We start from the raw sequence: 26398 nt of genomic DNA on the forward strand, positions 1-26398 counted from the left end.
AAGATGCCATAAAAGAACACTGCCAAGAAAAAAAAAGGACGCAATAAGAGTACTGCTGTTGTTTAATCGCGTTCCCAAGCACGAACCATGTTTTGCGCAGCGGTCTTGGCGCAATAGATTTGATCCTTTTACAACATCGATTTGTTATTCATGTAAAAATCATTTTCATTGCATCGTGGAGAGTGAACAAGCAGGCAAAAAAAATGGTTAATAAAATGCAGGAAAAGAGGAGCAATTGGGCTGGGTCCAATCAGTGTTGTCCCGCCAACATGTGGAAACCCGCAAAAAAGAGTCGAAAAGCGATTGTGCGCCCTAACTTTAAACCCCGACATTATCATATTCAAGGCCCGCATTACAACGGCTCGTTGTTCACGGAAAAAGAGAGCAACCCATCCAACGTTTCAAATTTTGCTTGTCACTCGTGGACAATTTCTTCTATTCTCCTTGCTCCTCTTCCTTTGTTTCTCTTGATTACCTGAACATCTTGTCGACTTCAGCTCTATTTATCCATTAGGTGAACATCTGCAATTTCATTGTCATTCGTTACGCTCTTACGTTTTTAAAAAACCGTTCGTTCACCCCGGGTAACATTTTAAACTTACTTATTCTTCATCTTTTTCTACTATAGACTTTGCATATTCATCTCATCTCTCCTTGACGTCATTTCTCGTCAATATACATCATGGCGGTACGTATAATACAGCCATCCTTCTCATGCCATCAAAGAGGAAAAAGGCCGGCAGAACGGGGACAAATCACCGAACTAGAAGGAAAAAACAAAAAGCACCAGGAAAAAAAAAAAGAGCGACTGTCTTTGTATCAAGCGGCTATCAAGTTGCCAAGGATTCGTGTCCATGGGGAAATGATCACCCTGTTACTTTGGATATGAATGTTTTTGTTTTTATATCCATGTGTGGGTTCTGTCGGCTTTTAGATGATTTGATGGAGAAGCCGGTTTTGCGGGTCGTGGTTGAAAGCATGGGTTATACTTATTCGGGGGTTTGGTTGTTTTTTCCATTCCATTTTTTCTTTTCTTTCTTTTTTAGGACCAAGAATCACAGATCCAGTTTTTGCAAAGCAATATCGAGAAGAATAGAAAAGTGCGCGATACGGCCATTCACATGCGATCACTGCTCAAGGACCGTAATGCCATATCGCAATGTGAAACCGAAATCAGAGAATCACAGAGATACATTGATTACTTTACGGAAGAATTAAATAAGCTTCAGGCACGTTCTTTGCATCGTCACAGCTCCGATGGCGAATCCACCGCAACTCCCAGGTCAGCTGCGGACAGCGATACCCACGATCCTACTTCCAGTCCCGTTCAACCACAGGATCATCAAGGCTTGCCACCGCGAACAAGCAGTATGGTGCCAAAAGAGGATGCACGCAAAAAGAAATATTCAAATTTAGGTAAATTTCAACGTGTTTCTCCTCACCATGGCGACTCACACACAGCACACCCAACTTTTCTGTAAATTTTTTTTGATCAGATCTCTTAATGACCGCGACACCATACAACAAGCCCAAAGTCTCGTTGAAACTTCACGAGTTGGAGTATAAACTCGATGTTGAAAAGAACCTGTTGACAGGTTTCAAATCATTGGCTGATTTGCTGGATCGCGACCCTTCTTCCAGTGATCGCAAACGAAAAACCGAAGTTCAAGGACAATTGTACGAAAGTATGGAAAAGCTGGCTTTACTGAAACGATCATTACGAAAATATAAAAGCCTTTACATCGGAGAAGGCGATGAAGATGATTATGGTAAGTCTCCACCACTCGTGATTGTTATTTTGGTGTGATAAGGCGCAAGTCATTCACTAAAAAAAAAAAAAAAAAACCAACACCCAAATGACAGAATTGGAAACGCCGCCTTCGGCTCGTATGCCACCTGGTTTCCGTCGTCCTGTGACAGGCAAATTACAACTTCAGATCATTGAAGCGCGCGATCTTGCCCATGCACCTACGATTCGTATGAAATCGCCCGATACGGCTGTGTTTGTAAAAATCGATAACACGGTGGTGTTCCGTACCCGACCTTCACGTACCGATAAATGGTTTGAAGAGTGTGAAATCCACGTGAACAAGGCTTCGGAAGTGGAAATCTCTGTGTACGATCAATCCCTTGAAGGCAGTTTGCCCATCGGTATCTTTTGGCTCAAGATCACCGACATCGCCGATGGACTCCGCAAGCGCAAGATCCAGCAAGAAAGTGGTCCTGGTTGGGCCACCGCCGAAGTCGCTCAGCAGCATCCCACCACCCAAGGATCGCAAAGCAGTATCCACCAACTCCCTTCATCAGATTTCCCTCAAACTCAGGGCGGCAACGATGCCTCCAGTGGCGACATTGAAGCCTGGTTTGATATCGAACCTGTGGGTAAAATGGCACTGCGTTTGAACTTTGGTAAGTTGGAAGGCGGATAGCGATCAGGGATCAATGTTTTTGACTTTATTCCGGTTCATTAGTGCGTGAGGCGGCTCATCGTCGTCCCTTGGATAAACTGGGTCGTGCCGGTGCCGTGCGCCAACGTCGCGAAGAAGTTCACGAGATGAATGGTCATCAGTTTGTCGAAAAGAAATTCTACAACATCATGAAATGTGCTCTTTGCGATTCTTTCCTGGTCAACAGCGGTTATCAGTGTGAAGGTAGGATATCGAAAAAAAAGAGAAACCAAGGCAGCGGCTCTACTCTGCAGTCAACACTGTGTCTGCGATTTTGACGGAAATACTGATGGCTTGATTTCTGGGTTAGATTGTGAATACACATGTCATAAAGAATGTTACCAAAAGGTGGTCACGAAATGTATATCGAAATCTTCATCCGAAACGGTAAGAAGTGGTTGTCCACCGCATCTTCGCTATTTTTTTTTTGGTACTTACGGGATGGATTGGCTTGTTTTTGTTTTGTTGGTTCGAATGGTTTGTAGGATGCCGATGAAGATAAGCTCAATCATCGTATTCCTCATCGCTTTGTGCCCATTACCAATATTGGTGCCAATTGGTGTTGTCACTGTGGTTACATGCTTCCGTTGGGTTCGCGTGGTGCCAAAAAATGTTCAGGTAAGAACCCCTAGTAACGAATCGACATAGATCCTCATTGTAAGCGTCCTGCTGACATTTATTGATTTTTTTTTCCAAAGAGTGTGACATTACTTGCCATACCAAGTGTGCTCATTTGGTACCTGATTTCTGTGGTTTATCGATGGCGATGGCGAACCAGATGTTGGCCGAGATCAAGGCGGCCAAACGACGTACGCTCGAGACGGGACCTGCGCCTTCGACTTCGACCAAACCCAGTCGTCCAACCAAGCACGAAGAAGGCATGGCCCAGGATACATCGGTTCCTTCGACGCCTTCGTCGGCGCAATCGGCTCATTCGGCCCACTCGGATACGCTTTCGTCGCAACTGTCTCAAATGTCGATTCAGCCCTCTTTAGCACAAACCCCACCGGCCATGCTCCGACCGCAACCACAACAGCCTCAGCAGCCATCCATGCCTTTGCCGGGTCAACAGCCACCACGCATGCAAATGCCTCAGGGTCCTCCTCCATTACCTCAACATGGACAGCAGCAGTACATGTATCAGCGACCTCCTCCTCCATCCATGGACCCAAGATATCAACCTCATTATCAGCCTCAGCCATCCGGCTGGCCCTCGGGACACATGCAGCAACAGCAGCAGCAGCAGCATCAGCCACCTTACACCCAACCTATACCTAATCCCGCCATGATGGGTCGTCCTCCTTACAATCAACCTTATCCATCGATGGAAGTTGCTCCTAGAGTAAGCGTTTTTCTGACATCTTTTTTTTTTTGTTGCATACTGATCTCCTTATTTTTCTTTAGCCACCTCCAAAACATGCTGTGCAAATGCCGAGTCGTCGTGTCGGTCTGGATGATTTCAACTTTTTGGCTGTGTTGGGCAAGGGCAATTTCGGTAAAGTCATGCTTGCCGAAGAAAAGCATGACAAGAACTTGTATGCTATCAAGGTCTTGAAGAAACGATTCATCATTGATAACGATGAAATTGAAAGGTAAAAAAAAAACTCTTTTCTGCAGGTTTCAGTGATAAATACCAATTGGCTTGGGTCTGATCCTCACATTTTCGTGTAGTGTACGTTCAGAAAAGCGAGTGTTCCAAGCGGCGAATCGGGAACGTCATCCTTTCCTGATTGGTCTGCATTCGGCTTTCCAGACAGAGTCTCGCGTTTACTTTGTGATGGAGTATGTCAGTGGTGGTGATTTGATGTGGCATATTCAGCGTGAACCTTTCTCTGAGCGCCGTGCCAAGTTCTACGCTTGCGAAGTACTGTTGGCGTTGGAATACTTCCACAGTCAGAACATCATTTACCGTGATTTGAAACTCGATAATATCATGTTGAGTTTGGATGGTCACATCAAGATTGCCGATTATGGTCTTTGTAAAGAAAACATGGGCTATGGTCAAACCACCGGCACTTTCTGTGGTACACCTGAATTCATGGCGCCGGAAATTCTGCTGGAGCACAAGTACGGTCGTGCCGTGGATTGGTGGGCTTACGGTGTGCTCATTTACGAAATGCTTCTTGGACAAGTAAGCTCATCCAACTATTATATCCAACTATACAAATAACCATGGTGCTGATGACGGGTTTTTCTCTAGTCGCCCTTCCGTGGTGAGGATGAAGATGAAATCTTTGATGCTATTCTCGAAGACGAAATTCTTTATCCCATCAATATGTCCAAAGACTCTGTATCCATCTGTCAACGCGTAAGTCATTTTAAGCTCTATAATGTGAGATAAGAAAGGTTGAAGCATTTGCTAATTGTCAACTTTAGCTTTTGACGCGCGACCCTGAGAAACGTCTGGGTGCGGGACCGAATGATGCACTGGATATCAAGGAACATCCCTTCTTCCGTGGTGTGAATTGGGAAGACATGCTGGCCAAACGAGTCCCACCTCCTTTCTATCCTACGATTACCGACCGTCTTGATACGTCCAACTTTGACGAAGAATTTACCCGAGAACGACCTGCATTGACTCCCATTGACTCCAACTTGAACCGCGTGGAACAAACTGAATTCCAGGCCTTCTCCTATGTGGCGGAATGGGCGGCTTAATAATGATGACCTCTCCATCTTTTTTTTTAACTACTTGTTCTTTTCTTTTCTTTTTTTCCTTATCCTCTTTCGTAAATCAAAATACTTGTTTTTTTTCTCTCAATATATCTAAACAATTAAATCCTTATTAATTGGCGCTAATTTTCAGTCACAAGGCAGTCACATTGGGTTTTTGCTACATTTGTCGGCTTTGATTGGGTAATTTTTGAAAAAAAATATATATGATTGGTTGAAACGAAACCAGACAGCTGTTGATCGGCCCGACCTTTGCGCTCGAATTTTTAACATGAAGCGTAAAGCTCTGATGGAAGATCTAAAGAAGAACCATGTTTGGGAAGAGTCGTTACCCATGTACACACGGCGGAGTTTTAGAAGCGAGGCTTACTGCATCTTCATTTACTTTTTGTGCTACATCCAGACGATAAGCCGAGAGCACTTGATGACTATGATCGTATCGTGTGTGCCGAACTTCCGGACAGAGAGAGATTTCCTGATCTCTACGACACCGTCAGCAGATGTATGATGCACCGTCCGTGTGGAACAAAGCATCCGAGGTCTCCCTGCATGGAAAACGGCTCATGTAAAAAGCGTTACCCGCGCTCCTTCAATGAAGCTACTATCGAAGAACTCAGTGGTTACCCGTGGTCGTCGCAACAATGGTGATTTTGTGGTCAAGAACCATGTCCAGTTGGACATAGATGGGTTGTTCCCCACAATCGATACCTCTGTGGAAGATATAACGCTCACCTTAACGTCGAAATCTGTACTTCTCTGGAAAGCGTCAAATACATGTACAAGTATGTTTACAAGGACCACGATCGTGCTGCAGCAGCAATTTATCATCCCGGCAATGACAGAAAATGTCAGGCTCCTGACCCGTTTGCGCTTTGGATGCAGTTCCGCCAGCATTTGGCAGAAGACTATTTCCATTTTTGGAGCAATCAAAATCAAGACAATGATCATCAAATTGAGCCGCCCCAAATCGTGTACGATCGCGCTTTGCTGGACATTGAAGAGCATCTGAACCGCCAATCGAGTTCACTGCTGAGTTACGATCGCTTTGTTCTTCCTGATCGCCAAGAAATTGGCAGAAGCACACTTCGCCGTCAGCCCAGACTGGTAAGAGAACAATTCGATCTCATCGCAGACGCTGCCAATGTTCCCCAAACACACGAGTACCTAAACCGTTATCAACATGCCGTATACCACGCAATTCTCCAGAGTGTCACGCATGGAAGCAACGAATCAGCCCGATTGTTCTTTGTTGATGGTCCTGGTGGCGTCTTTACCCTTATGTTGTTGTTTTATTATTCCTTTATATTTTACTGTATGTATTTTGTCTTATGCTCCTTTGATTTCATCCTTTGCTATGATTTTTCAAGTTATTCTTCACCTTTATGTTTTACTGTATGTTTTGTGTCCTTATATTCCTTTTGATTTTATCCTTATGCTATGTTTCCCCAAGTACGATTTTTTCTGTTATCTATTTTTGTCTCTCCATTTAATATTATACGATGTCTGACTATTTCCGTTCCTAACTTTGTGTACATATTGTTCTGTCGTGGATGAAGAAAATGATCGCTATGTGGCGGTAGGTCAGGGGGGGGGGAAGACCCCCGGGAAAAAAGAAAAAGAGACTGTACTACTCTGTTGTCCATTGAATACGCAAAGATTTATGCGCACATCAACTAAATCTTACCGAAAAATCAACCGCTTATTGACAGAAGATTAGAGTTAAGAGAACACCATCAAGCGAGACCTTTTGGATACACAAATTCGAGTGCGGAGTTCTGAATATTGCAAATGGAGATGGAGCATCCCATTCCAAACGCATCTTTAATCAGCTACTATTCCCACTAGCCTCAGATTAACAACAAACTACAGACCGAAAGAGCATAACTTTGTGATCTTTAAGATCACAGGCGCTACTAGTCTATATCAGTATCATGGACGTATATTTGTGCAAATGCAGGTCGTTGGCCATTAGCAGGAAGTAGCGATCCCATCAAGTGGTAAACACTTCCATGAATACGGAAGCAGTAAGCGCCCCGTCTGCCATTCATTACACTTTTGTCTAAATTTACACCAAGAGAAGTAAAACTGAGAGCACTACAATAATCACATGATCTACACCAAGTTATCAGGGCCTGTTAAACCTTTTTTTTTATCTTTCAACCATGCCTCGCTGCCCACTTTCACGATAATAGGCGAAACAATCAGCAGCAAGATGCCGTTTGCGCCAGTTGTGGTTAAACAGAGTATCGTCGTCTTTCGAATAAAAATGTGAGTAGAGCTCTTTTTGAAGAAAAGTGGTTGATGATACGACTGGCGTTCTTCTGTAGCATCATTCAATTTGGTTTTTTTTTTGTCAGTTATACTGTATGTCCTTTCATTCTCTTTCAATTCAATGAATCGAATAATACATAAGCAGACGTGCTTCGATCTATGAATTCATGCATCAGTGGGGTGACTATTGTTTCATCCATGGAAAATCATACACTTTGGTCTTCAATTTTATCTTGATTTTTTCTCTCTCTTTCTGTTTACCTGAAAAACTCTCGGTATCATTGTATCAAGATCCCATCCGCATCCATCATCCAGACCATTCTTATCCCGTGTATCTAACCTGGTTAAATCGACTACCATCGATTTTGCTCCGGCAAAACAGACTTATCTCTCCTTTACTTCCATCCTTCTTCCAGCTTCCGGTTTCCATTTTCTTTTCGCATGTCAAGCTCTGGATACTACAACTTGACTTTCTCTAGCCATCCATCCATCCATCTGGCGAAACAGGATGACGTCAAAGGCCATCGACGGTGGTGTAACTCTCTTTTTCATCGGAAAACGCTACGCGTCCTCTTCATGATCCTCTCCTTAGGATTGCTTCTCATGATATGGTATTCGAGATGTCTTCCCGATTATTGTATTTTGTAGTTCATATTTTGTATTTTATATTTTATATTTTATGTACATATTCTTTTCGCAGCCTTTTCCTCTTTTTTTTTCCCACAGGGTTTTTTAGGAGGTTTTTTACTGACGCGACCATTGTTGTTTTTTATCATCATGTACTTTATTTGTTTTTCTTTCTTTTTATTCGGGGGACTCTCGATATCTGGAATCCAACTCGAAATTACCGTCACTTCTGGCCACGTCAATATTTTTTGCCTGCTCAAGCTGACACCACCGATCCATCGCTTAACTGTCCCTGGAAGCAATTTTATTTATCGCATCGAAGAAGAAGCTTACCTGGCGGTCCGTAGCATCTTTTTTTTTTCCGGTACACCATTTGGTTCAAAGGCAAGTCCAATTTCTTTTCCTTTGCTATGATGTAGTGAACGTATACTAATTCAAATTTTTTCAATGTCATATAATCCAAGTCATGTCAAGCGATCAATGGCTCTTGCAAACTCAATAACAAAGGTAAAATATCTTGACGAAAATTTAAATCAATCAAAGAGCTTACTAACTCATTTTTTTAAATACTCAACATACCCACACATCTTTCTAGATCTATCATAGCCTGGGCGGGATGGAAGTGAGGGGGTCAATCAGTGCTGCCCTGCGCGTGTTCAGAAACAAATCACGTTGCAACGTATGCCATAAGGTTGTCATTAATATACCGAAGTTTCGTCAAGAGTTCTCGCCCAGGTTATGCCGTGTATGCGTTAGGCTTTTTGTCTGACGAAAGTCGCTCAATGTAAGAGGGCGGCCTCCGGTGGCAGGCGGCATCCATTGCACAGCGGGTGTACGGCTTGTTAAAGTACACATAAAACTATACTAGGAAAAGTTTCTTTTGGCCTTGGTAAAAATACGAAAAGCAAAAGGTGGATATCGTTTTGTGAAAGCGTATAATTTATGCTTCAATATGTGACCGGCTTTAAGCTGGCTTTTTTTTCCCTGGCATTACCAAAAGCGAGCCACGAGCCAGTTGACTTGTTTTTTCTTTGCATCATGGCTCGTCGACTGTTTTCCACCTTCCGTGCTTTGGCACATGAGAATCCTTTGGTACATTATCCTAGCCGGGCTAATCCTAATAGCTCATGATACTAGTATTGAACAAGACATCCTCATTATCTCTTTTTCATTTAGGGTCTTCCTAACCGACGAGCACCACCACCCACGATTCCCCGTGCTCAGCGTGGTTTGCCGAAAAAGATGCCCATTCGAGGCGTCGATAACGTAATTGCTGTCGCCTCGGGAAAAGGAGGGGTTGGAAAATCCACTACTGCAGGTAACGTTTTTGTAGCGCCCTTTGAGTCCAAAGCAAAACAACGAAAAAAAAAACAAAAAAACAAAAAAACTGACAGTAGACCATGTCTAGTCAACATTGCGCTCGCTGCAGCAAGCTTGAAAAAAAAGGTGGGAATCCTTGACGCCGATATCTTTGGACCTTCGATTCCGTCATTAATGAACCTTGAAGGCGAGCCCGAGTTATCGGATAAAGGTAACACACACTTGCTGATCGATTCCATTTGACAGCCGAAATTCAAATATTGATCGTCCCGTATTAGGTGACCAGCTGATTCCACTCACCAACTATGGCGTAAAATGCATGTCGATGGGTTTTATGGTGGATAAGGAGGCGCCTATTGTATGGAGAGGGCTGATGGTAATGAAGGCGTTGCAACAACTACTACATCAAGTGGATTGGGGTCATTTGGATTTACTTGTCATCGATATGCCGCCAGGCACCGGCGATGTTCAACTGACCATCAGTCAACAAGTAGAACTGGATGGTAAGCGCACGCAGATGCAGAAGTCAGGTTGTGACGGACCCAGTTGACTTACAGGATGGATGTTAGGATCGGTGATCATCTCCACACCACAAGATATAGCCCTGATCGATGCTGTCAAGGGTACCAACATGTTCAAAAAGGTCAATGTACCGGTAAGTATGGCGATAAAAGAAAAAAGAATAAAGAATAAAGAAGGATCACACAAACTGATTCAGGATGACTAGATTCTTGGATTGGTACAAAATATGTCCTTGTATATCTGTCCCAACTGTCATCATGAGAGTCATATTTTCGGACATGATGGCGCCCACCGAATGGCAGAAAAAATGGATATCCCTTTTCTCGGCGAAGTGCCATTGCATGCTGATATTTGCAAACTGTCGGATGCTGGTCAACCGATCGTTATCTCCCAACCTGATAGTCCTTTTGCCGCCCACTACCGACAAATTGCCACCAACATTCTCAATAGCCTACCTGCGAAGCCTGCTAAACAATAAACCTTTTCTCTCCTATTTTCCATCTCAACAAGACGAATGTTTTGTCACAAACTGGTGTCCTGCAAAGAAAATATACCCTTTGTGCAATAATGTATAATGCATCGAGAAATCGCTGTCATGGCCATTCGGAAAAGGATCAAAAATGATTTATTCAAGTACGATGGGGTTGTCAAGAAGGCGGTATAATGAAAATATCTATTCAAGAATATATGAAATAAGTTTAGATGTATACAATATGAAATGAAGTGTGATGGGGAGAGGGAGAGAGAGAGGAAAAAGATAGACCAATGCGGTTTAGTGCTTGGGTGAATGATTTTCTACATTGACGATACTGAATCGTCGATGCGCTCTGGCTTCGGCGGATCGTTCCTTATCTTCGCCACCGTGGAATCCGCCTGTGCCCATGATGACCCATTTAACCGTGCCTTGTCTCAAACTGGCACAGTAATCCGAAGGAAAATGATCATTCATGAAAAAGGGGCAAAGCACGCGAAAGATGAGACGCACAAACGTTTCTCGTGGAAGTCGGCGGATCACATAACGATTCAGTAAACCGGAAAGATGAAGAAAAGAAATCGGACGAACAGGAACTGGTTCGTTGGTATACGGATTCGGCGGATAAATGGTAATGTTGTAAGCAGAATCGATAAACACAAGTGTACCAGGAGGCGTTCTACACAAGATTCATTCATTCAAAATGAGCTTCTTTGCCTTTACTCTAATTTTCTTCTCATCTACTTACTCGTATTTAGACCATGTCGGTACTCGTGGTACGATATCTACAGAGAAATAATCAATTTCATGAGCCACCCGCGCCATGATAATGTCCTGAAGTAACAGATAAAACCACTTACCGTTATTGTAAGCGTGATGGAAAATCTTGCTTGATAATTTGGGATCGAAGATCTTTGAAAAACCAGCATCACCGATCTTTGGTTGACCAAACGTGTAGAGTCCAGCAAAGTGTTCCAGCAGAGGGCTTTTGGATTGAAGCATCTTGGCCAAGAAAACTTGAAAGAAAATGAGTTATAATTCCAGCGTTTCATGGCGATGGTGACTTACTTGTGCCTAAAGCGCCTCCCAGGGAATGGCCGGTAATAAATAACCGTTTTTTCCGGATTTTTTGTTCTCCACTGCTGTTACTCTGATCGGATCGTCGACGCATTTCCTTGGTGGTGGGTACCTCCGCGTCGGCCATGTGACCTCCATCTTTGGCAATCAGTTCCAGAATATATTTTTCCGCCATGGCGTACATGCTGCGTGTCCGAATATCAATATCCGGTCCAATCCAGCTACTGTCGACGGGCTCGGCTACATGGTGGAAGAGGTTCAGGGTAAGGAATTTGATGATTTTGATGGCGGCCTGAACAGTGGAAGCGATGGTGCGATAAAGAGAGGCACTGTTTAATTCAATGCGTAAAGTAGACGGTGGTTCCTCGGGTTCGGGATGGGACCTGGACTCTTTTCGCCGAGGAATCGGGTCGCCCATGGCATCCCAGAAACCCTTATGAACCTTCCCCATGGGACCCCAAGGCGCTTTGATTTCTCCCATGCGTGCATTGATATTCGTGACATAATTTTGCATGTTCAATGGGTTGGTGCTGTATATCACAGGGTCCAAAATAAGCAGGGTTTACATAGCAACAAATAAACACGTGAATCCAATCTGATCCCGGATCTTACCCTCGGAACACCAATAGAATATCGTCGTTCTTTTCCACAATAAATGCGCAGATATTCTACGTTGCCAAAAATTCAGTCCACACGATCATCTTTCTTCTGGGTAGGGAAGTAAGGGGGGCGGGGTGGGAAAGAGGGGGTAAAAGGGGAAAAATTCATACCTTGTAAGCAATGGGTTTGAACGTATTCTCCACATCGAATCCAGCTTTTTCTAGCTCATATTTGATGACAGCAATGTCTTCATAAACCAGTTTACTGGCTACAGCCACGGTATAGGCCAAGGACAGAGAATATCGAGGTCGCTTAATGAGATCCATCACGGCGTTAACGTCATCGCCTTGTTGCTCGCACAAGCGTTTTCGCATCTTGAACTGATCACCGCTCTCCAAACTCTTGGTAGGCGGAATGCTATCGTCAAACATGTTAATGACGGGATCCATGGCACCTATGATGGCTGTGTTTTTTTTGCGTTAGCAACGAAGAGTCGGTCCGAGCGAATCACGACGTCATTGGTTACTTACAGTAATCTCGCTTGGTGGGATGCTGTCCTGCAAAGCGTCGTAGCACGGCCCTCACCAGGTGATCGCTCATGAGCAGGACAACGAATCCGAGAAAGAAACCGCATCGGATGACAGCCGAGAGTAAAGGACCGATGATTCGGGTCTTTGACAGGTACGTAGCGATAGGGCTCAGGATACGACTGATACGTCCCAGACATCGAAGGATAAACGGGGCGCCGTGCTTTAGGGTTTTGTAACTGACAAAGAGAAAGGTGGAAAGGCCCATAAATATGAGGGACAGGGCAAAAAGGAGAGTGCTCAAAAGGATGTGTTCTCTTCCGACAGCATAAACGGCAAACACAGCTGGTATGGAAGAGACGCAAAAGGAAACACAAAAGTAGAATCGATTCTTTCCATTCGCCATCGCCTCATAAAAAAAATCAAAAGGAAGGAAAATCGATTTCAAGTAAATATCAAGTTAAAACAAGGAAGAAAGCACCGATTTTTTCGGTGGGCTATTTTGTGATGGGGAAATCAGAAGGACGACAGCTGTCCTTGAGCCCAGTTTGTGGGGCGATTTCAGAGCGAGCGATCAGACTCTGCCTTCACATGGTCTCACTTACAGTCGGAGATTCTTGTACCTCGAATTCTATTGGCTTGCATTAGCTGCGTGTTCGTTCATCTGGCCACTGATTTTTGTCGCTGTGACGGCGAGTTTTCCGGCAACTGTCTGTCCTGCTTTGCAAAGTGGTGATCCCCCCTTGAACGATCTAACCCAACTGCGCAAAAAATATGATCACCGAAGATGAGTATGAAGAAGAAGTTTGTATTCACTCACCTATATTTTATGATCGTGAAAACCAAATACTTACCGATGGTTGGATTAGACTGTTTATTTAGAACTCGATCTAGGCAGCAGTATCAGCGCTGAAACCGTTGAAGCCGCGGTACAAAGTGGCGAGCCATGTGCACTCATTGTATGTTGTAGTTGAGGGTGGGCATGTTGAGAAAACGGGTGACAGCCATTGTTCTTACGCGTCAATATAGGGCATTGATAGCGACACTCCATATTTTCAGCTTGGACCGTATATATTCGCGGGCGACTTTGACGAGACGGTCGGGACCCACCTCCTGTTCGAAATAACAGAAAAGCAACGGGATGCGACAGGTACGCGTTTAATGAGCTTGTTTTTGTTGAAGAAAAAACAAAACCAAGTCCAATTATGGCTAATAACCAACTGTCACTGTGGTAGGTTTTTTGCCTTTGCTTAGTTCCATGCGGTCGGAGAATACCGAGACGACGAAAACCACACGCTTCACAACCACCTTGCAGCATGCCGTGAACAAAGTTATCAAGTTTCAACGAGTGGAATTAACCAAGAAAACGCAAACAACTTCATCAGTCCGAAACGAGAAGGAGACAGTTGCTGATGTTGAGACTAATGACCATATTCTCGATGACTTGCAGTAATGTCGGGTGGCTTTTACCTCTTTTTCCTCTCTTTCCTCTCTTTCCTCCTTCATCTATTTTGTACATACAGTTCGTTTTTTTTTTTATTCGTTTCATCGCACTGCATCTGTAACTACCCCTACGAGTTTCTTGTTTGCTACGAGGAACAGGCGGTTTCCTCATTGAACTTTTTTCTATTATTTCCTTTTCATTGATACCGAAGGCATGGTGACGAACAGAATTACACTTTGCTATCATCGGACAAGACCAACCTAAGCGGTTTCCTTGATTATTTATTTTTTTCATTTTTACTTTCTTTACGGTAGATATTTAAGGTCATGTCACGGACAGAATTGCACCCTCTGTCATCGGTCGAGACGAAGCTCGAGCCTAAACAGACACTGCACCCAATCTGTCAGTGGAATATTCTTCAATTGATAGACGATTTCAATGTTTCTTCGATAGCCACCGAAGTAACCATCTCACACGAACGCTTTTTAAGTCAATCGTTAAATTTCTTCAAAAGTTTGCACGATTCCCCAATGAATTCACTCTTTTATACCTTTTTCGAGACGAAAATTTTTTTCTTTTTTTTTTTAACTTTCCGCTCTCCCCCAATAAAAATGGTCACACATGTTTCCATAGTCACCGTGAACCCCCATGCGCCAATCATGTTCAGTCACGGCATCAACTTGTGGTTTTCTTTTTTTTTGGAAGACACAGCAGGATGGCCAAGCCATGAATCGTCCCATATATGATAACAGATTCACAGACGCGTAATAAGACCTGAAACGGGGTTCATCTTGAGCACCGAAACATAAATAATGTGAAATCAGTCATGAATTTTAACGTGACGTTTCTGATGAGGCAAAACTTTTGCCTGTTGTATCGTTCTTATTTGGATTTCGTCTCACTGAAATGGCCCGCCACCTGGGCTTGATAATAACACAATGAATTGTAAGCACAGCTAAAGAAAAAAGAGGGCGCTGCCCCCGATATTGGCCATGGATAGTATAGATACCAGTTGAATGTATAAAGAGGCTGGCTGTCCATAGGGATCGGACATTGAGAGTATCATCTTATGATATGATGGGCGAACTGGGAGGGAAGAAGAGTTGTACGAAAGATGATCCGCCAGAAACAAGTTTGTGAATCGAGAAAAAATAGGTCTTTACTGTAAGAAATTTATAGACCTTCTGTTGCGATACAAAAAACGGGCCTGGAAGTGACAGACTGTAGAAGCCTTGGAGAGGCATTCGTTACTGTACGGATCACCAAGGTAGTAGAGTACTGTTGTCACCAATTAAGAATCATTCATTTGAAAGGGGAAGGGATTTGGATCGAACGAAAACGCATCAATGGATTGGATACATTCATCTTATTCACGTTTCATGATTCCCATGAAGAGAGACCCTTATCGTGTTTTTCTCAGAAACCGGGAAATGTTGTCAATGGTGGATTTCCTATTTAGTGTGACGATTGTTTGTATGATAACCAACAAAGCAGCCATCAAAATAAAACCTCTTCATAAAGTAAGAAAATGACGTAAATGAGATCTATTGCTCCATGGTTTTATATGGACCGGTTTAGGCAAGGTGAATACATCAAGTCTATCCACATAGTTTATTGCAATAGGAAATCGCCATCGCGTAGAATCTATCGAACCCAAGAAGGGTCGATATGACAAGGAAGACCATCATATGATGGATCCATTCTTTTTTCGGTCAAAGCCTTGATCCGAGGGGAAACAAGTGATTGGAATGGGTGAACCGGGAACGAGTTGCCGCAGCGCGCCTTTTTTTTTTTTTCCTTTTGAAAATGCGCTTTATTTTTATTTTTTACATTAAATATCCATCATATGATTGGGAGAATGATATGCCAAGTGAAATAATATGGTTTGCCTAGTGTTTGCCTATGGGGATGGAGGAAATGGAGATGATGGATGCATAACCGATGGGGGAGGGAGACGGTGGGATTTTCTTTTCGGGATTATTTCCTGGTGATACACCAATGTTGCTTGACAATTTTTTTTTTCTTTTTTAAAACTCGCGTTGTTGAGTCCATTGCAACATACATGATTCGATTCCGAATTGCGGATGATGGTAAAAGAAGGGGATCAGAGGAATGTAAGCGGTGGAAGGGCGTCTGACCACACCGACGGAAGGGAGCGAATGATAGGTGGGTCTGAGACGGGAGGAAGGCGCCGCAGTCAGAGTGGATGAGGAAGGGGGTGGCAGTATGCTGGAAAGGGGCGGAAGGCGCTGAGCAGTAGCATGAGCATGAAAGGTGGGTATTTGAGCCGAGGAAGAAGCGGATGCAGTAGAAAAGGACGCCGGTAAAGTGACAGAAGACGGTTGAGATGCTACGGTCAAGGGACGATAAGGAGGATGCATGGACTGGGGGTCTTCTTTACGGAAAGGATCGGTTTGCATCAATGGATCCTGTTCGGCTGGATGTCTTTGTGTGGCATGATAGAGCATTGAGTCGTGGGCTGAAGAATTCGTCTTTATTCGTTTATGAGGGGAATTTTCAAGTGGGGTTTCTTGACGACGCATTCGCTGGATGAGATCAAAGCAGGAAAAGGAAGACAAATTTACTTGGATTCATCGCCCTTTATCTTTTTATACCACTGCAAATCAAAAAAAAAATAAAGGAACCAAAAAATCACATCGATAAAAATCGCATTATGCTTGACTGACACAGGTTTTTTATTTCAACCATATCTTTTGGTTTCTCTTTTTGTCGCTTCTCCTTTTATTCTTCATTGTTCCATAAACGGAATATACGGAAGAGTCGGAATAAGTAATTTTTCATTTGCATTCAAAAAATAGAGATGTCCATGCTCCAACCAAGACCTGAACAGAAATAAATGATTTCTATCCAAGCCATCAATAAATGAAGGAGGCACCAGTCCTTCTCGAACATGCTGTAGAGATACAAGTGTACTAAATAATCCCACTGCATCTACAATAAAATGCTCTTAAAATGAGTGCCGTTTTTTGAATCCCCGTTTCCATCTACGTCAACTTCATGTCCATTGGCTGTAAATTGTGGGTCATGTGTTCCATCCCACTCATCTCGCTGCCTGTCATTTTCAATGCAGGAAGCTCCCAAATATGGCCATTCTTCTCTCTGCCACACGATAAACAAACAACATACAGTACGCCTCCACAAAAATTTATAACCTGACTCCTTCTCGACATCTGTTTTTGTCATCAACTCACTCTCTCTGTTCTCTCTGTCTCCCCTGTTTATTATTTCCTCTCATTTTGTCCCGGTAGCGATAGATTATCAGCTGCGTCAATGCCCTTTTATGATGATTCATGTCGTCCGAAAAAAAAAAAAACTTGGTCCTGAAAGCGGCCGGAGTAATGCCATTGAAATGACAATTTCACACCATATGTCTCGTTGTCGGTGAAGGATGTGTAAGGCAAAGTAGATATATTTGTACAAGCGCGAACTCTTAATTATTGGATCATCGTCGAATAAACTTTATTGCATGACATTAGTGACCGGTTGGCGTTCCGTAGCCGTACAATATGGCGTCAAAGCTTGCTTTGCTTTTGGCGCCAATCCTTCAAGCCCTAGACCATTCAGCTCAGCCCGGATAGTATAGAATTGTCAAAATACACAGTCTGTACGTGTTGTTGTCTTGACTGTCGTTTGGATAATCCATTCATCGTTGTTTGCGACTAAATGACCAAGTGGTTTCAAGGGTAGGTAACATCCGTCACCATTTCCCCTCTCAAAGTCAATTTTCATGGATCAGTGGTACTCTTTTGTAGGTGACCAACTTAGAAAGTACGGGAATAATATCGGATATCCGAGCCACGCCATTCGGAAATACCAGCGGTTACTTGCATTAGCGAGCAAATACGAACTTGCAGCCAATCGAACAACGAATTGCACATCCCACTTGGCAGTTGTTATCGTATTGGCGACCATGATCAAGTCGCCGACGGGCGACTTTCAGGCACAATGTGATTTCTCAGTTGTCCGTGACGCAAGGCAAGTAAATTTAAAAGTCCTACTAGTGTTGAATGGGATTTAATCTTGTACCGTCGATAACCAGGTAAAAAGAACAGGTCTCTGAACTTTGCAAGAGACATGTTGACAAATGATAGATTACTCCCTGGCAGGATCTTAGCGATTGAAAGATAATAAGTTGTTATTTATGATACACGTACATTGGTAAACGCGGCATTCACAGAGCGACCAGTTGGACAGGCAAGAGTGCACGGCACCTAACAAAGCTAAAACCAAGGACCATTTATGTCAGCTTATTTCCCCGCAATCGAATGATGCCTTTTTCAGCACTTCCTTCTTTCGTGTTCTTTTTTTCCAACAATAAAAAACAAAATATGATATCATTTGCACTGATCTCATTAGGTGGGACAAGGATTGACGGTTTGGGAGAGCCTTGACTTTATTTGGTAAGGTTCGCGTATCACGTGACGTGATTCGCGTTTGAATAAAAAAGCAGCTTGGGATTCCCCGATGACCTCCTTCTTTCGGAACTTTGACATTATGGGTGCCACGGACAGTAAGCTGGCCTTTCGAAAAGGTGTCTTTCGACTTTTCGAAGAAAGAGTATGTATCGAGCACTCGTTGTAAAAAAAAAAGAGCCAAAATCAAACTGTTGTGAAATCCATCGAAATAAACAATCTGGTTTCCCCTTTCTTGTTTTGCTGATAACGCATACAGAACGTTCCCGTCAATGCGCTCGAGTACTGGTCCCTCGTGAGTATCTCTTTTTCTACATATTATTAGCTTTTATCTTCTTCTTTCCCTCTCGCCATAGCGCTCATCATGACTAGTTCTGGACATTACCCGAAACAGCCGACGATGTATTCTCTTTAATAGGTGCCAACGATATTCGTCGTGCACGAGATTCAGCAAGAGAAAATCTAGAAACCCTTATTGACAAGGTAAATTGACGACAACAGCCGCCTCGTTTTTCTTTTCCAAAATGACCTTTGACGTTATTCTGTTGGCTCTGTTGCAAACACCCAGATAATGGAACACATGGACACATTAGTTCATGCTCCCGATTTCCCATCCGCCCAACACTCCGTCACCTCGCTTTTGAATTGTTGTCGTGTTCTCACACGTATCGTGCCTTACATTTTTGAATCGACCGAATGCACCGAGTGGGAGGAAAAGTTCTTTTGGGTACCGCGATCGGTAAAACGGGCACCGTCGACGGTAACAGGAGAATCCCAGGTACGGGTACATCGTTTTCTTTTCTTTCATGCTGAGCCTTTTTTCAGTCCCCACTTAAGCGGGCCAATTGAATACCTTTTTGTTGATGGAGTGAATGATTGGTTTTTTTTTAGGAAGGAACAGCGAATGATCAAAAGGAGCAATATGATATTTTGCCACCACGAGCTGAGATTTTGATAGCGTGTAAGTTGGGGAAAATATGGATCGACAGAGACAGAGTTGGATTGTGTTACACGGGTTGCTGAGCAATACACCATCCCATAGTGACGTTGCGATGTCTCTTCTTGGCAGGATTCACTTTGCCACACAATATGGGCACCGCCGATTCTCACGTCAATTATGTGATTTGGGAAACTGGTGTCGGCTCTTCTACCCCGATTGGGTCCTTTAGAGATAACGACATACATCGCACCGAAGTACTGCGTTTGCTGGTCGTGCTACTATCGAGATCTATGTATATTTCACCCACCCACATACTGTCAACCGAGGATCGATGGTTGCATTTTATCGTGACCAAAACCGAACGAAAGATCGTGCTTGCCTTGTTATGCAGTCTGTTGAATACCGCTTGTAAATACAATCCTCTCGGTTGGGGAGTGCCTTATAATCATGTCATGTTCACCGATACGCGAGAACAGCTGGTGGCCGTGTCTTTGCGTGTATTACTGGTCATTCTGGACTACCACTCGTCTCGTGCGGCCATTTCCATGCGAGCCTTGGATCAAAGACAAGGTGATACCTCCTGCCTGGAAATCGTTTCCGGAATCGAAGTCTTATCGCTTGACGAGTCACAGCAGGTCAGCGAACTGCACTCATCTTCCGCCTCCTCGGTCGCCAATTCAAGTACACACAGTCCATCCGCCGAAGAGCTATCACGCGATATCAACAATCCCAACGATAACATCTTTAAGCACTATCTTTCAAAACTGCATCGCGCTCAAGACTTTCAATTTTTGAGCGACGGCATCTATCGCATTCTCAGCAACCCAATGCAGGTAAGTGATTTGACTGATTGTCCATATTTGCCGCCCTACTTATTGTGTGTTTTTTTGGGGGATTTTCTCGCAGGCCAATGCCAGTTATCTACCGGGATCCACCAAACGTGTTCGCTGCCACGTAGAAATGATGATGTTATTTTGGAAATTGTTGGAAACAAACAACGTATGAAAAAAATTGCTGTCGAGCGAATGATGTTTTTGCGAGGATGCTTACATTGCGATTTTCATTTTTATAGCGATTTCGAACTTACCTAGTGGAAACTGAGCGTGTGTTGGATTTGATGGTAGTGCTAATATTCCACGCAATGGAAAGCAAAATGAATGCCGGTATGTGCTGTGATTCTGGAGCATGCCGCATATGAATACGCTGGACTCATCCGGAATCCATTTTTAGCACAAGTAGGCTTGGTACGCATGTGCGCCTTTCTTTTGCAGAGCTTGTCCGCTGACCGAACCTTTGCCGTCAAACTAAACCGCCCCTTTGAGAACCATTCGTCTTTACCTGCTAGTATTCGCATTCCCAATTTTAGGGGGACATATGCAGATTTTTTTATCATCGTAAGTGCAGCAACACCTCGTGTGACCTACCGGTGAAGGCACTTATTCCTTTTTCCCTTTATGATAGTCTATATTCACTCTGATAGCGAGCTCCCGTGGTTCATTATCCACCTTGTATCCAGCCCTTGTATTAACAGTGTCGAATGTATCGCCCTATCTCAAGGGTCTTTCGGTCACCACGGCTACAAAGCTGATGTCTTTGTTTGGATCCATTTCGGCTCCTGGGTTTTTATTGGCCGATGAAGTCAATCATCGATTAGTGAAATATTTATTAGAAGCCTTGAATTGTATTATCCAATATCAGTCCTCAGGTAAGAAAAAAAAGCATGAGCAGACAACCGACGGCGAAGTTCTTATTCTTTCTTTTGCTAGATAATGTGAATCTAATCTATGCTATTGTTCGCAACCACAGCAAATTTGAAAAATTGGCCAGTTTAACTTTGAAGGATGCAGTGGATGAAATTGAACGTGTACGCCAGTTGAAGCAAGAAAAATTGCTAGCTCTGCAACAGCAGCAACAGGCAGCGGCGGCGGTCAAGCATGGAAAGGGGCCTGCAACCGAGGATCAGGACGCTCCTACTACGCCTGGTGCGGAGGCCAGGATATACAGTGAACCGGGTGAAGCAGAAGGTCTGTCAGAAAAAGCGCGCGGCAAGTTACCGGAAGGCGTGTCGCCTCCCTTATCGCGGACATCAAGTACGGCCAGTGTACGGAGTCACACTGGTATGCCGCCCCGACAATCAAGCGTTTCTTCCACCTTATCTGCAGGTAGCTTGTTACCGGGGGCCAAACACGGCTTCACACCGACTGAAGAATGGGTATGTTGAATTTTCGATGTTGTTGGAGGAACGCTCCGTATTGAACATATGATCTGTAGATGGAAGGCTGGCATTCCCAGCTTCCTTTGGAGACGATTCTTGCTTTGCTTGACTATCTGCGCCCTCAAGTTGAAGCCTTGTGTGCCGAGGACAGTGCTGCTTCGGAACCGCAAGTACTCGAATTCTTGCGCGGGGTGACATTGGTCGGCGTTTTACCTCCGCCTCAACCGATCGTGATCCGCAAATTCCAATGGGGTGAAGCGCTGGTCATCTGGTTCCGATCCATGCTATGGGGCCAAGCCTACGTTGTCTCCATTTCCAATTACAGTCCCTGGAAGGGCACCCATGTCAAATTATTCCAAATCAAGCAACAACCCTCCCATCCGCCGCCCGAATCCCCTCGTCCCCCTTCTGTTACAGCGTAAATCATCTTCATCTACTAGGAATAGTAACAATCGAAATCAAACCATTCCAATGATTCTCTCATCATGCTTCTTTTTCATTCGCCCTGGTCTTTTTTTTTCTTATCAAATGTACATCATCATCAGTAAAAACGCCCATCAACGTCGATTAATTTAACGGCTTGACTATTTTTCTACAAAGTGTTATCTTCAGATCTACTGGTTTTATTTATCTTTTTGCTGCTGCCGCTTTATGTGATTTTTTCTCGCTTCTATATCATTGAAGCAGCCCTTGCATATCATTTTATTTTAATGCAATATAGCTCGAATTTTACTTACGAAGGCACCCTCTGATCGGGTCAGTCTTTAGGTTTGCCGATTTTTTTCTGTTGAAAAGAATTACTGGTTTACTCCGACTTCTTTTGTTTCCGGCATTCGACCAAGTGAAAAACTATCACAGAGACTGGAAAGTGGTTCAAGGCGACGGTGAAAATGTAACATAAAGATCGGTGAGATGACACCGTTTGAATGATTAATGTGGCAGTCACATTGTTTTAAATCATAATCTGTCGCGCGCATATCGGCACACCATCATGATGAGTGGGTGAGAGCTGCATGGTAGTGCAAACTTTATTTGTTGGCGCACCCAGAAAACCCCAGACCCCTTCCGCGCATAGGGTGGCAGATGGTGTTGGATAATATTTTAGAAAAAAGAGGGATTCTTTTTTGCTCCGATCGCTTTTTATACATGCTGGAACGATTTTTTTCAATCCAAGAAAAACTCAGATGTGGATGTTCTTAACTCCTGAAAGCCGATCGCCTTTTTTTTGACATTTGATCATGGCACGTCCTTTGCTGTAGCGAATAGTCAACGTGTACCTGTCTTAATTGAACTAAACTTTGTGCAATGTTGCAGTCGGGCATCTGGGTTTCTTTTTCTCATGCAAAATGTGAGGGTGGAATGGAAAAGAGATCCAATTTGGTCTTTGTCGATGGGTCACGTGGAATGACTCACGATGCCTTAAGCAGTAGAATGCCGAATCCAAAAAAGTCTACTGTCCTTTTTTTTTTCGCCCTCTCCCGCTTTCTTATCTTTTATTTCTTTTTTATTTCTGTTTTACTATTGAAAAAAACGTATAGCATGGTATTTAACCTGAAGCCGTCTCTGGAAGAAGTCCAAGCTATGGTCGCCGCCGACCAAGGCAACACCATTCCCATTTACGCTGAACTCGAAGCCGACTTTTTGACACCGGTTTCGGCTTATCTCAAAGTGGCGGATCGCTGCGATTATTCATTCTTGTTGGAATCGGTTGCCGGCGGTGAAACCATTGGCCGTTACTCCTTCATTGGTGCAGGTAAGCAACCACCATTCGCGACTTGACGACACCTCATGGCAGTCGCCTTGTCAACATGGTAGCTGTTTTAATCACTTGGTACACTAACTTGTGGTCGTTTTTTATTCCTTTTTTGTCGCTAGAACCTTACAAATTAATTCAGGTCGGCAAAGGATTGGATGTGGAAGGTGATCCCTTAACAGCCATTGAAAAGGAATTGGCTCCTGTTCGATACGTCAAAGTGCCTGGTCTCCCAAGCTTTACAGGTAAAAACCCCGGTTGGAGTCGAGTCAGTGTTCAGTGTTCACAGGAACATCATCATTCATCATGACTTTTTTTTTTTTTGACAGGTGGTGCGGTGGGATATATTGGATTCGATTGCTTTCAATATTTCGAACCGAGCATCAAGGGCGAATTAGCTGATCCTATTGGTATTCCCGATGCCATCTTTATGCTGTGCGACACATTGGTGGTGTTTGATCGTGTACGTCACATTGTGAATGTGGTATCGCACTATCGCAGTGACGTCAAAGATCCGGAAGCCGTGAAACGAGAATACATGAAAGCCGCCGAAGAAATCGAAACTACATTGACCTTGTTGAACGAAGAACATATTCCCAAAGTGCCTCAAGGTCCAATTCAACTTGGCCATGAAGCGAAATCCAACGTCGGCAAGGAGGGTTACATGAACTTTGTCAAGACGCTCAAACATCACATCAAGGAAGGCGATATTTTCCAGGCAGTACCATCCCAACGTCTGGCACGACCTACCTCTCTTCATCCATTCAACGTCTACCGTCACCTCCGATCCTTGAATCCTTCTCCTTACATGTTTTACGTCAACCTCAAAGATTTCCAGATCGTGGGTGCTTCACCTGAAATGCTGACGAAAATTCAGGACCGTATCGCATACACGCATCCCATTGCCGGTACGCGTAAGCGCGGAAAGACACCGCAGGAAGATCAAGCTTTGGCCGATGATTTACTAAGCGATCCAAAGGAACGCGCTGAACACGTGATGTTGGTGGATCTGGGTCGTAACGATGTCAACCGAGTATGCAAACCCGAGACCGTCAAGGTCGACAAACTGATGCAGATCGAGTACTATTCCCATGTCATGCACATTGTTTCCAATGTGTCGGGTGAATTACGGGACGATAAGACCCCATTTGACGCCTTCCGTGCGATCTTCCCGGCCGGTACGGTGTCTGGTGCACCAAAGATTAAAGCCATTGAACTTATTCGAGGCCTCGAAAAGGAGAAACGTGGTGTCTACGCTGGGTAGGTGGAAGCTAATGATTAGGCCTTTGATGATCCATTGTCTCTGATGCCCATTTTCTTTTTGTCTAGTTCGGTCGGTCATTTCGACTATTCCGGTGATTTGGATACCTGCATCGCTATCCGTACTATGCTATTTAAGGAAGGTGTTGCATATTTGCAAGGTAAGGAAAACAGAATTCGATATGAACAAGTGGGCAACGATACTGATGAATGTCTTTTTTTTTCTTTTCAGCTGGAGGTGGTATCGTATTTGATTCGGTGGAAGAAGATGAATATCAAGAAACCATGAATAAGATGGGATCCAATTTGGCGACCATCGAACAATGCGAACAAAAGATCTATGAACAACAACAACAGCAAGGAAAGGTCTAAATAAAATGTAGATATATCACATGCACAGTACAGATTGGTTTTTTTTGGGGGGATCATACTATGGTAGCACCAATGAACCTAGGTTTCCCTTACTGAATATTTTGAAAAACTGTCATTGAGTCTATTGTCTGGATTCTTTCACATTAACAATATGGTGATATCGCAAGTCAGTGACCCATGGCATTGAATCGAAGGCTACCGTATATAACGTTCTGGGCACTATTCCATCAAGTGGCTGTAGGCTTTATTGAAGGGACTGAGTTGATAGCTGGCAATAGAGAGTCAATTGGACTCAGCTTTGACCAAGATGGTCTCTCAACCAGTTCTCATTGGCTCCAAAACTCTTCAAATTGACACAATCGCACATCTACTTTGGATGACAGAATACAGTCTGTCTGAGAGTTCTTGTAGGAATAAACACTTTTTCTATCATATGCTACGTTTTTACTAGATCCGAATATAATGCAATTGACTACAAATGATGGTTTGAATTATCAGAATTGCCGATTTTGGGCAATTGTCTTCAGTAGCGTTTCAGAGAAATACCAACGGCTCTGTGTGAATCGTTTTTCTTCACATCACAATTATGACCGTCAACTCGGACGTGATATCGGTACACCATGGCTTGATAAAATGAGTGGGGTTCGCTGCGCCGCAGTCAAGCGGAATTTCAAACAAGTGCTATCGTGGAAGACGCCGAGACGACAGAATGATGAACTGGGTTTTTCCCTGTTCGGTATTTAGCACTTTTTTTTTGATTCACGGTCGGCTTTCTGTCTTACTCACTTTTTCGCTCTCTCTCACTTTTGTTCGATCAACATGGAGGGTCCCAGTACATTCAATGTGACAATGTATGCTCTTCAAACTGTGTCCAATGCGTACATTTACTGCTACGATCACTTGCGTCGATCGAACATTGTGCTTCCTCCTCCCGAGCGTGTGTTTGCTGTGGTCTCGCAAACTGCCCAGTACATATTGAACCATTCCCCGGCCGTCTTACGTCAAGTGTACGCGGCCGCGGCGGCCATTCCCATTCAAGCCAACTTTATTGGCATGCTCGTTATGCTGTTCGTCACCTATGTGATATACTGTGTTCTCCTTTCCATGTTTCGAAGTATGTACCGCTTTTTCCTGGGATTTCTTCGATTCAGCTTCATTGTCGGTGCCCTAGCAACTGTCGTCTATCTCGCCCAAATATACCTTCTCCCCAATTCCGATCAAGAGCCAAGTTTCTACAGCAATATTAAGAAAAGAAAAGTCTAAAAAGAACAAAGCCAACCTTTTCCTCCGTCCTACTGGACACTACAACCCTCATCCCACTAAGTCTATCATTGTTTCTATATAGTTATCATCAATAACAAATAAAGTGATCCTTTTTTCGCCCTCTTGAATACCGATACCTTGATTATGGCGTCTATGACATTCTCGTTCGTTTTGCCAAAAAT

The 26398-nt window shown here is 43.7% G+C and overlaps 8 protein-coding genes across 8 annotated transcripts; 6 read left to right on the top strand and 2 right to left on the bottom strand.

Annotated features, from left to right (window-relative positions):
* Positions 1–387: 387 nt before the first annotated feature.
* On the top strand, positions 388–5319 carry BYT42DRAFT_590338 (uncharacterized protein). The gene is made up of 13 exons (XM_051570481.1): positions 388–514; positions 629–688; positions 1047–1416; positions 1497–1769; positions 1864–2409; positions 2472–2651; positions 2758–2834; positions 2933–3065; positions 3146–3789; positions 3852–4039; positions 4119–4578; positions 4648–4755; positions 4824–5319. The coding sequence occupies exons 2-13, from the start codon at positions 683–685 to the stop codon at positions 5103–5105; spliced, it is 3267 nt and encodes a 1088-aa protein (XP_051418224.1). The 5' UTR covers positions 388–514; positions 629–682; the 3' UTR covers positions 5106–5319.
* Positions 5320–8968: 3649 nt separating this feature from the next.
* Positions 8969–10469, top strand: BYT42DRAFT_590353 (P-loop containing nucleoside triphosphate hydrolase protein). Its single transcript, XM_051570482.1, has 6 exons — positions 8969–9110; positions 9195–9336; positions 9427–9549; positions 9617–9841; positions 9908–9993; positions 10066–10469. The coding sequence occupies exons 1-6, from the start codon at positions 9057–9059 to the stop codon at positions 10336–10338; spliced, it is 903 nt and encodes a 300-aa protein (XP_051418225.1). The 5' UTR covers positions 8969–9056; the 3' UTR covers positions 10339–10469.
* Positions 10470–10632: 163 nt separating this feature from the next.
* On the bottom strand, positions 10633–12804 carry BYT42DRAFT_618908 (Alpha/Beta hydrolase protein; the record flags this gene model as incomplete). The annotated part of the gene is made up of 7 exons (XM_051572340.1): positions 10633–11011; positions 11081–11117; positions 11193–11348; positions 11401–11939; positions 12022–12077; positions 12180–12463; positions 12540–12804. 7 exons carry the CDS (start codon positions 12802–12804, stop codon positions 10633–10635), a joined length of 1716 nt encoding a protein of 571 aa, XP_051418226.1.
* A 322-nt stretch (positions 12805–13126) lies between these two features.
* BYT42DRAFT_168700 (uncharacterized protein) lies at positions 13127–14148 on the top strand. The gene is made up of 4 exons (XM_051562353.1): positions 13127–13340; positions 13406–13495; positions 13566–13686; positions 13772–14148. The coding sequence occupies exons 1-4, from the start codon at positions 13311–13313 to the stop codon at positions 13987–13989; spliced, it is 459 nt and encodes a 152-aa protein (XP_051418227.1). The 5' UTR covers positions 13127–13310; the 3' UTR covers positions 13990–14148.
* A 1640-nt stretch (positions 14149–15788) lies between these two features.
* On the bottom strand, positions 15789–16713 carry BYT42DRAFT_590361 (uncharacterized protein). The gene has a single exon (XM_051570483.1). The coding sequence runs from the start codon at positions 16521–16523 to the stop codon at positions 16008–16010; it is 516 nt and encodes a 171-aa protein (XP_051418228.1). The 5' UTR covers positions 16524–16713; the 3' UTR covers positions 15789–16007.
* A 1705-nt stretch (positions 16714–18418) lies between these two features.
* Positions 18419–21990, top strand: BYT42DRAFT_541396 (high-temperature-induced dauer-formation protein-domain-containing protein; the record flags this gene model as incomplete). The annotated part of the gene is made up of 12 exons (XM_051565555.1): positions 18419–18558; positions 18673–18708; positions 18786–18896; positions 18982–19191; positions 19305–19374; positions 19456–20186; positions 20260–20352; positions 20426–20516; positions 20584–20747; positions 20815–21058; positions 21120–21565; positions 21625–21990. Exons 1-12 carry the CDS (start codon positions 18466–18468, stop codon positions 21988–21990), a joined length of 2655 nt encoding a protein of 884 aa, XP_051418229.1. The 5' UTR covers positions 18419–18465.
* A 1117-nt stretch (positions 21991–23107) lies between these two features.
* Positions 23108–24953, top strand: BYT42DRAFT_618912 (anthranilate synthase component I; the record flags this gene model as incomplete). Its single annotated transcript, XM_051572341.1, has 5 exons — positions 23108–23321; positions 23444–23566; positions 23651–24581; positions 24651–24742; positions 24814–24953. 5 exons carry the CDS (start codon positions 23108–23110, stop codon positions 24951–24953), a joined length of 1500 nt encoding a protein of 499 aa, XP_051418230.1.
* A 727-nt stretch (positions 24954–25680) lies between these two features.
* On the top strand, positions 25681–26350 carry BYT42DRAFT_590370 (uncharacterized protein). The gene has a single exon (XM_051570484.1). The coding sequence runs from the start codon at positions 25773–25775 to the stop codon at positions 26214–26216; it is 444 nt and encodes a 147-aa protein (XP_051418231.1). The 5' UTR covers positions 25681–25772; the 3' UTR covers positions 26217–26350.
* Positions 26351–26398: the final 48 nt, after the last annotated feature.

Source organism: Radiomyces spectabilis (assembly GCF_025331425.1).
Source record: "Radiomyces spectabilis strain NRRL 2753 chromosome Unknown BYT42scaffold_19, whole genome shotgun sequence".
Lineage (NCBI taxonomy): Eukaryota > Fungi > Mucoromycota > Mucoromycetes > Mucorales > Radiomycetaceae > Radiomyces > Radiomyces spectabilis.

What these genes read in the sequence shown, in the direction of transcription:
- BYT42DRAFT_168700 (XM_051562353.1), top strand. Translation starts at nt 13,311, where the DNA reads ATGATCACCGAAGATGAGTATGAAGAAGAA. An exon ending in GCGAGCCATGTGCACTCATT is followed by an intron (nt 13,496 to 13,565) that starts GTATGTTGTAGT and finishes GCGTCAATATAG; the next exon opens with GGCATTGATAGCGACACTCC. An exon ending in AAAGCAACGGGATGCGACAG is followed by an intron (nt 13,687 to 13,771) that starts GTACGCGTTTAA and finishes TCACTGTGGTAG; the next exon opens with GTTTTTTGCCTTTGCTTAGT.
- BYT42DRAFT_590370 (XM_051570484.1), top strand. Translation starts at nt 25,773, where the DNA reads ATGGAGGGTCCCAGTACATTCAATGTGACAATGTATGCTCTTCAAACT.
- BYT42DRAFT_590353 (XM_051570482.1), top strand. Translation starts at nt 9,057, where the DNA reads ATGGCTCGTCGACTGTTTTCCACCTTCCGTGCTTTGGCACATGAGAAT. An exon ending in TGGCACATGAGAATCCTTTG is followed by an intron (nt 9,111 to 9,194) that starts GTACATTATCCT and finishes TTTTTCATTTAG; the next exon opens with GGTCTTCCTAACCGACGAGC. An exon ending in TCAACAAGTAGAACTGGATG is followed by an intron (nt 9,842 to 9,907) that starts GTAAGCGCACGC and finishes GATGGATGTTAG; the next exon opens with GATCGGTGATCATCTCCACA.
- BYT42DRAFT_590361 (XM_051570483.1), bottom strand. Translation starts at nt 16,523, where the DNA reads ATGCGTCGTCAAGAAACCCCACTTGAAAATTCCCCTCATAAACGAATA.
- BYT42DRAFT_590338 (XM_051570481.1), top strand. An exon ending in AGGCGATGAAGATGATTATG is followed by an intron (nt 1,770 to 1,863) that starts GTAAGTCTCCAC and finishes CCCAAATGACAG; the next exon opens with AATTGGAAACGCCGCCTTCG. An exon ending in CTGTATCCATCTGTCAACGC is followed by an intron (nt 4,756 to 4,823) that starts GTAAGTCATTTT and finishes TGTCAACTTTAG; the next exon opens with CTTTTGACGCGCGACCCTGA.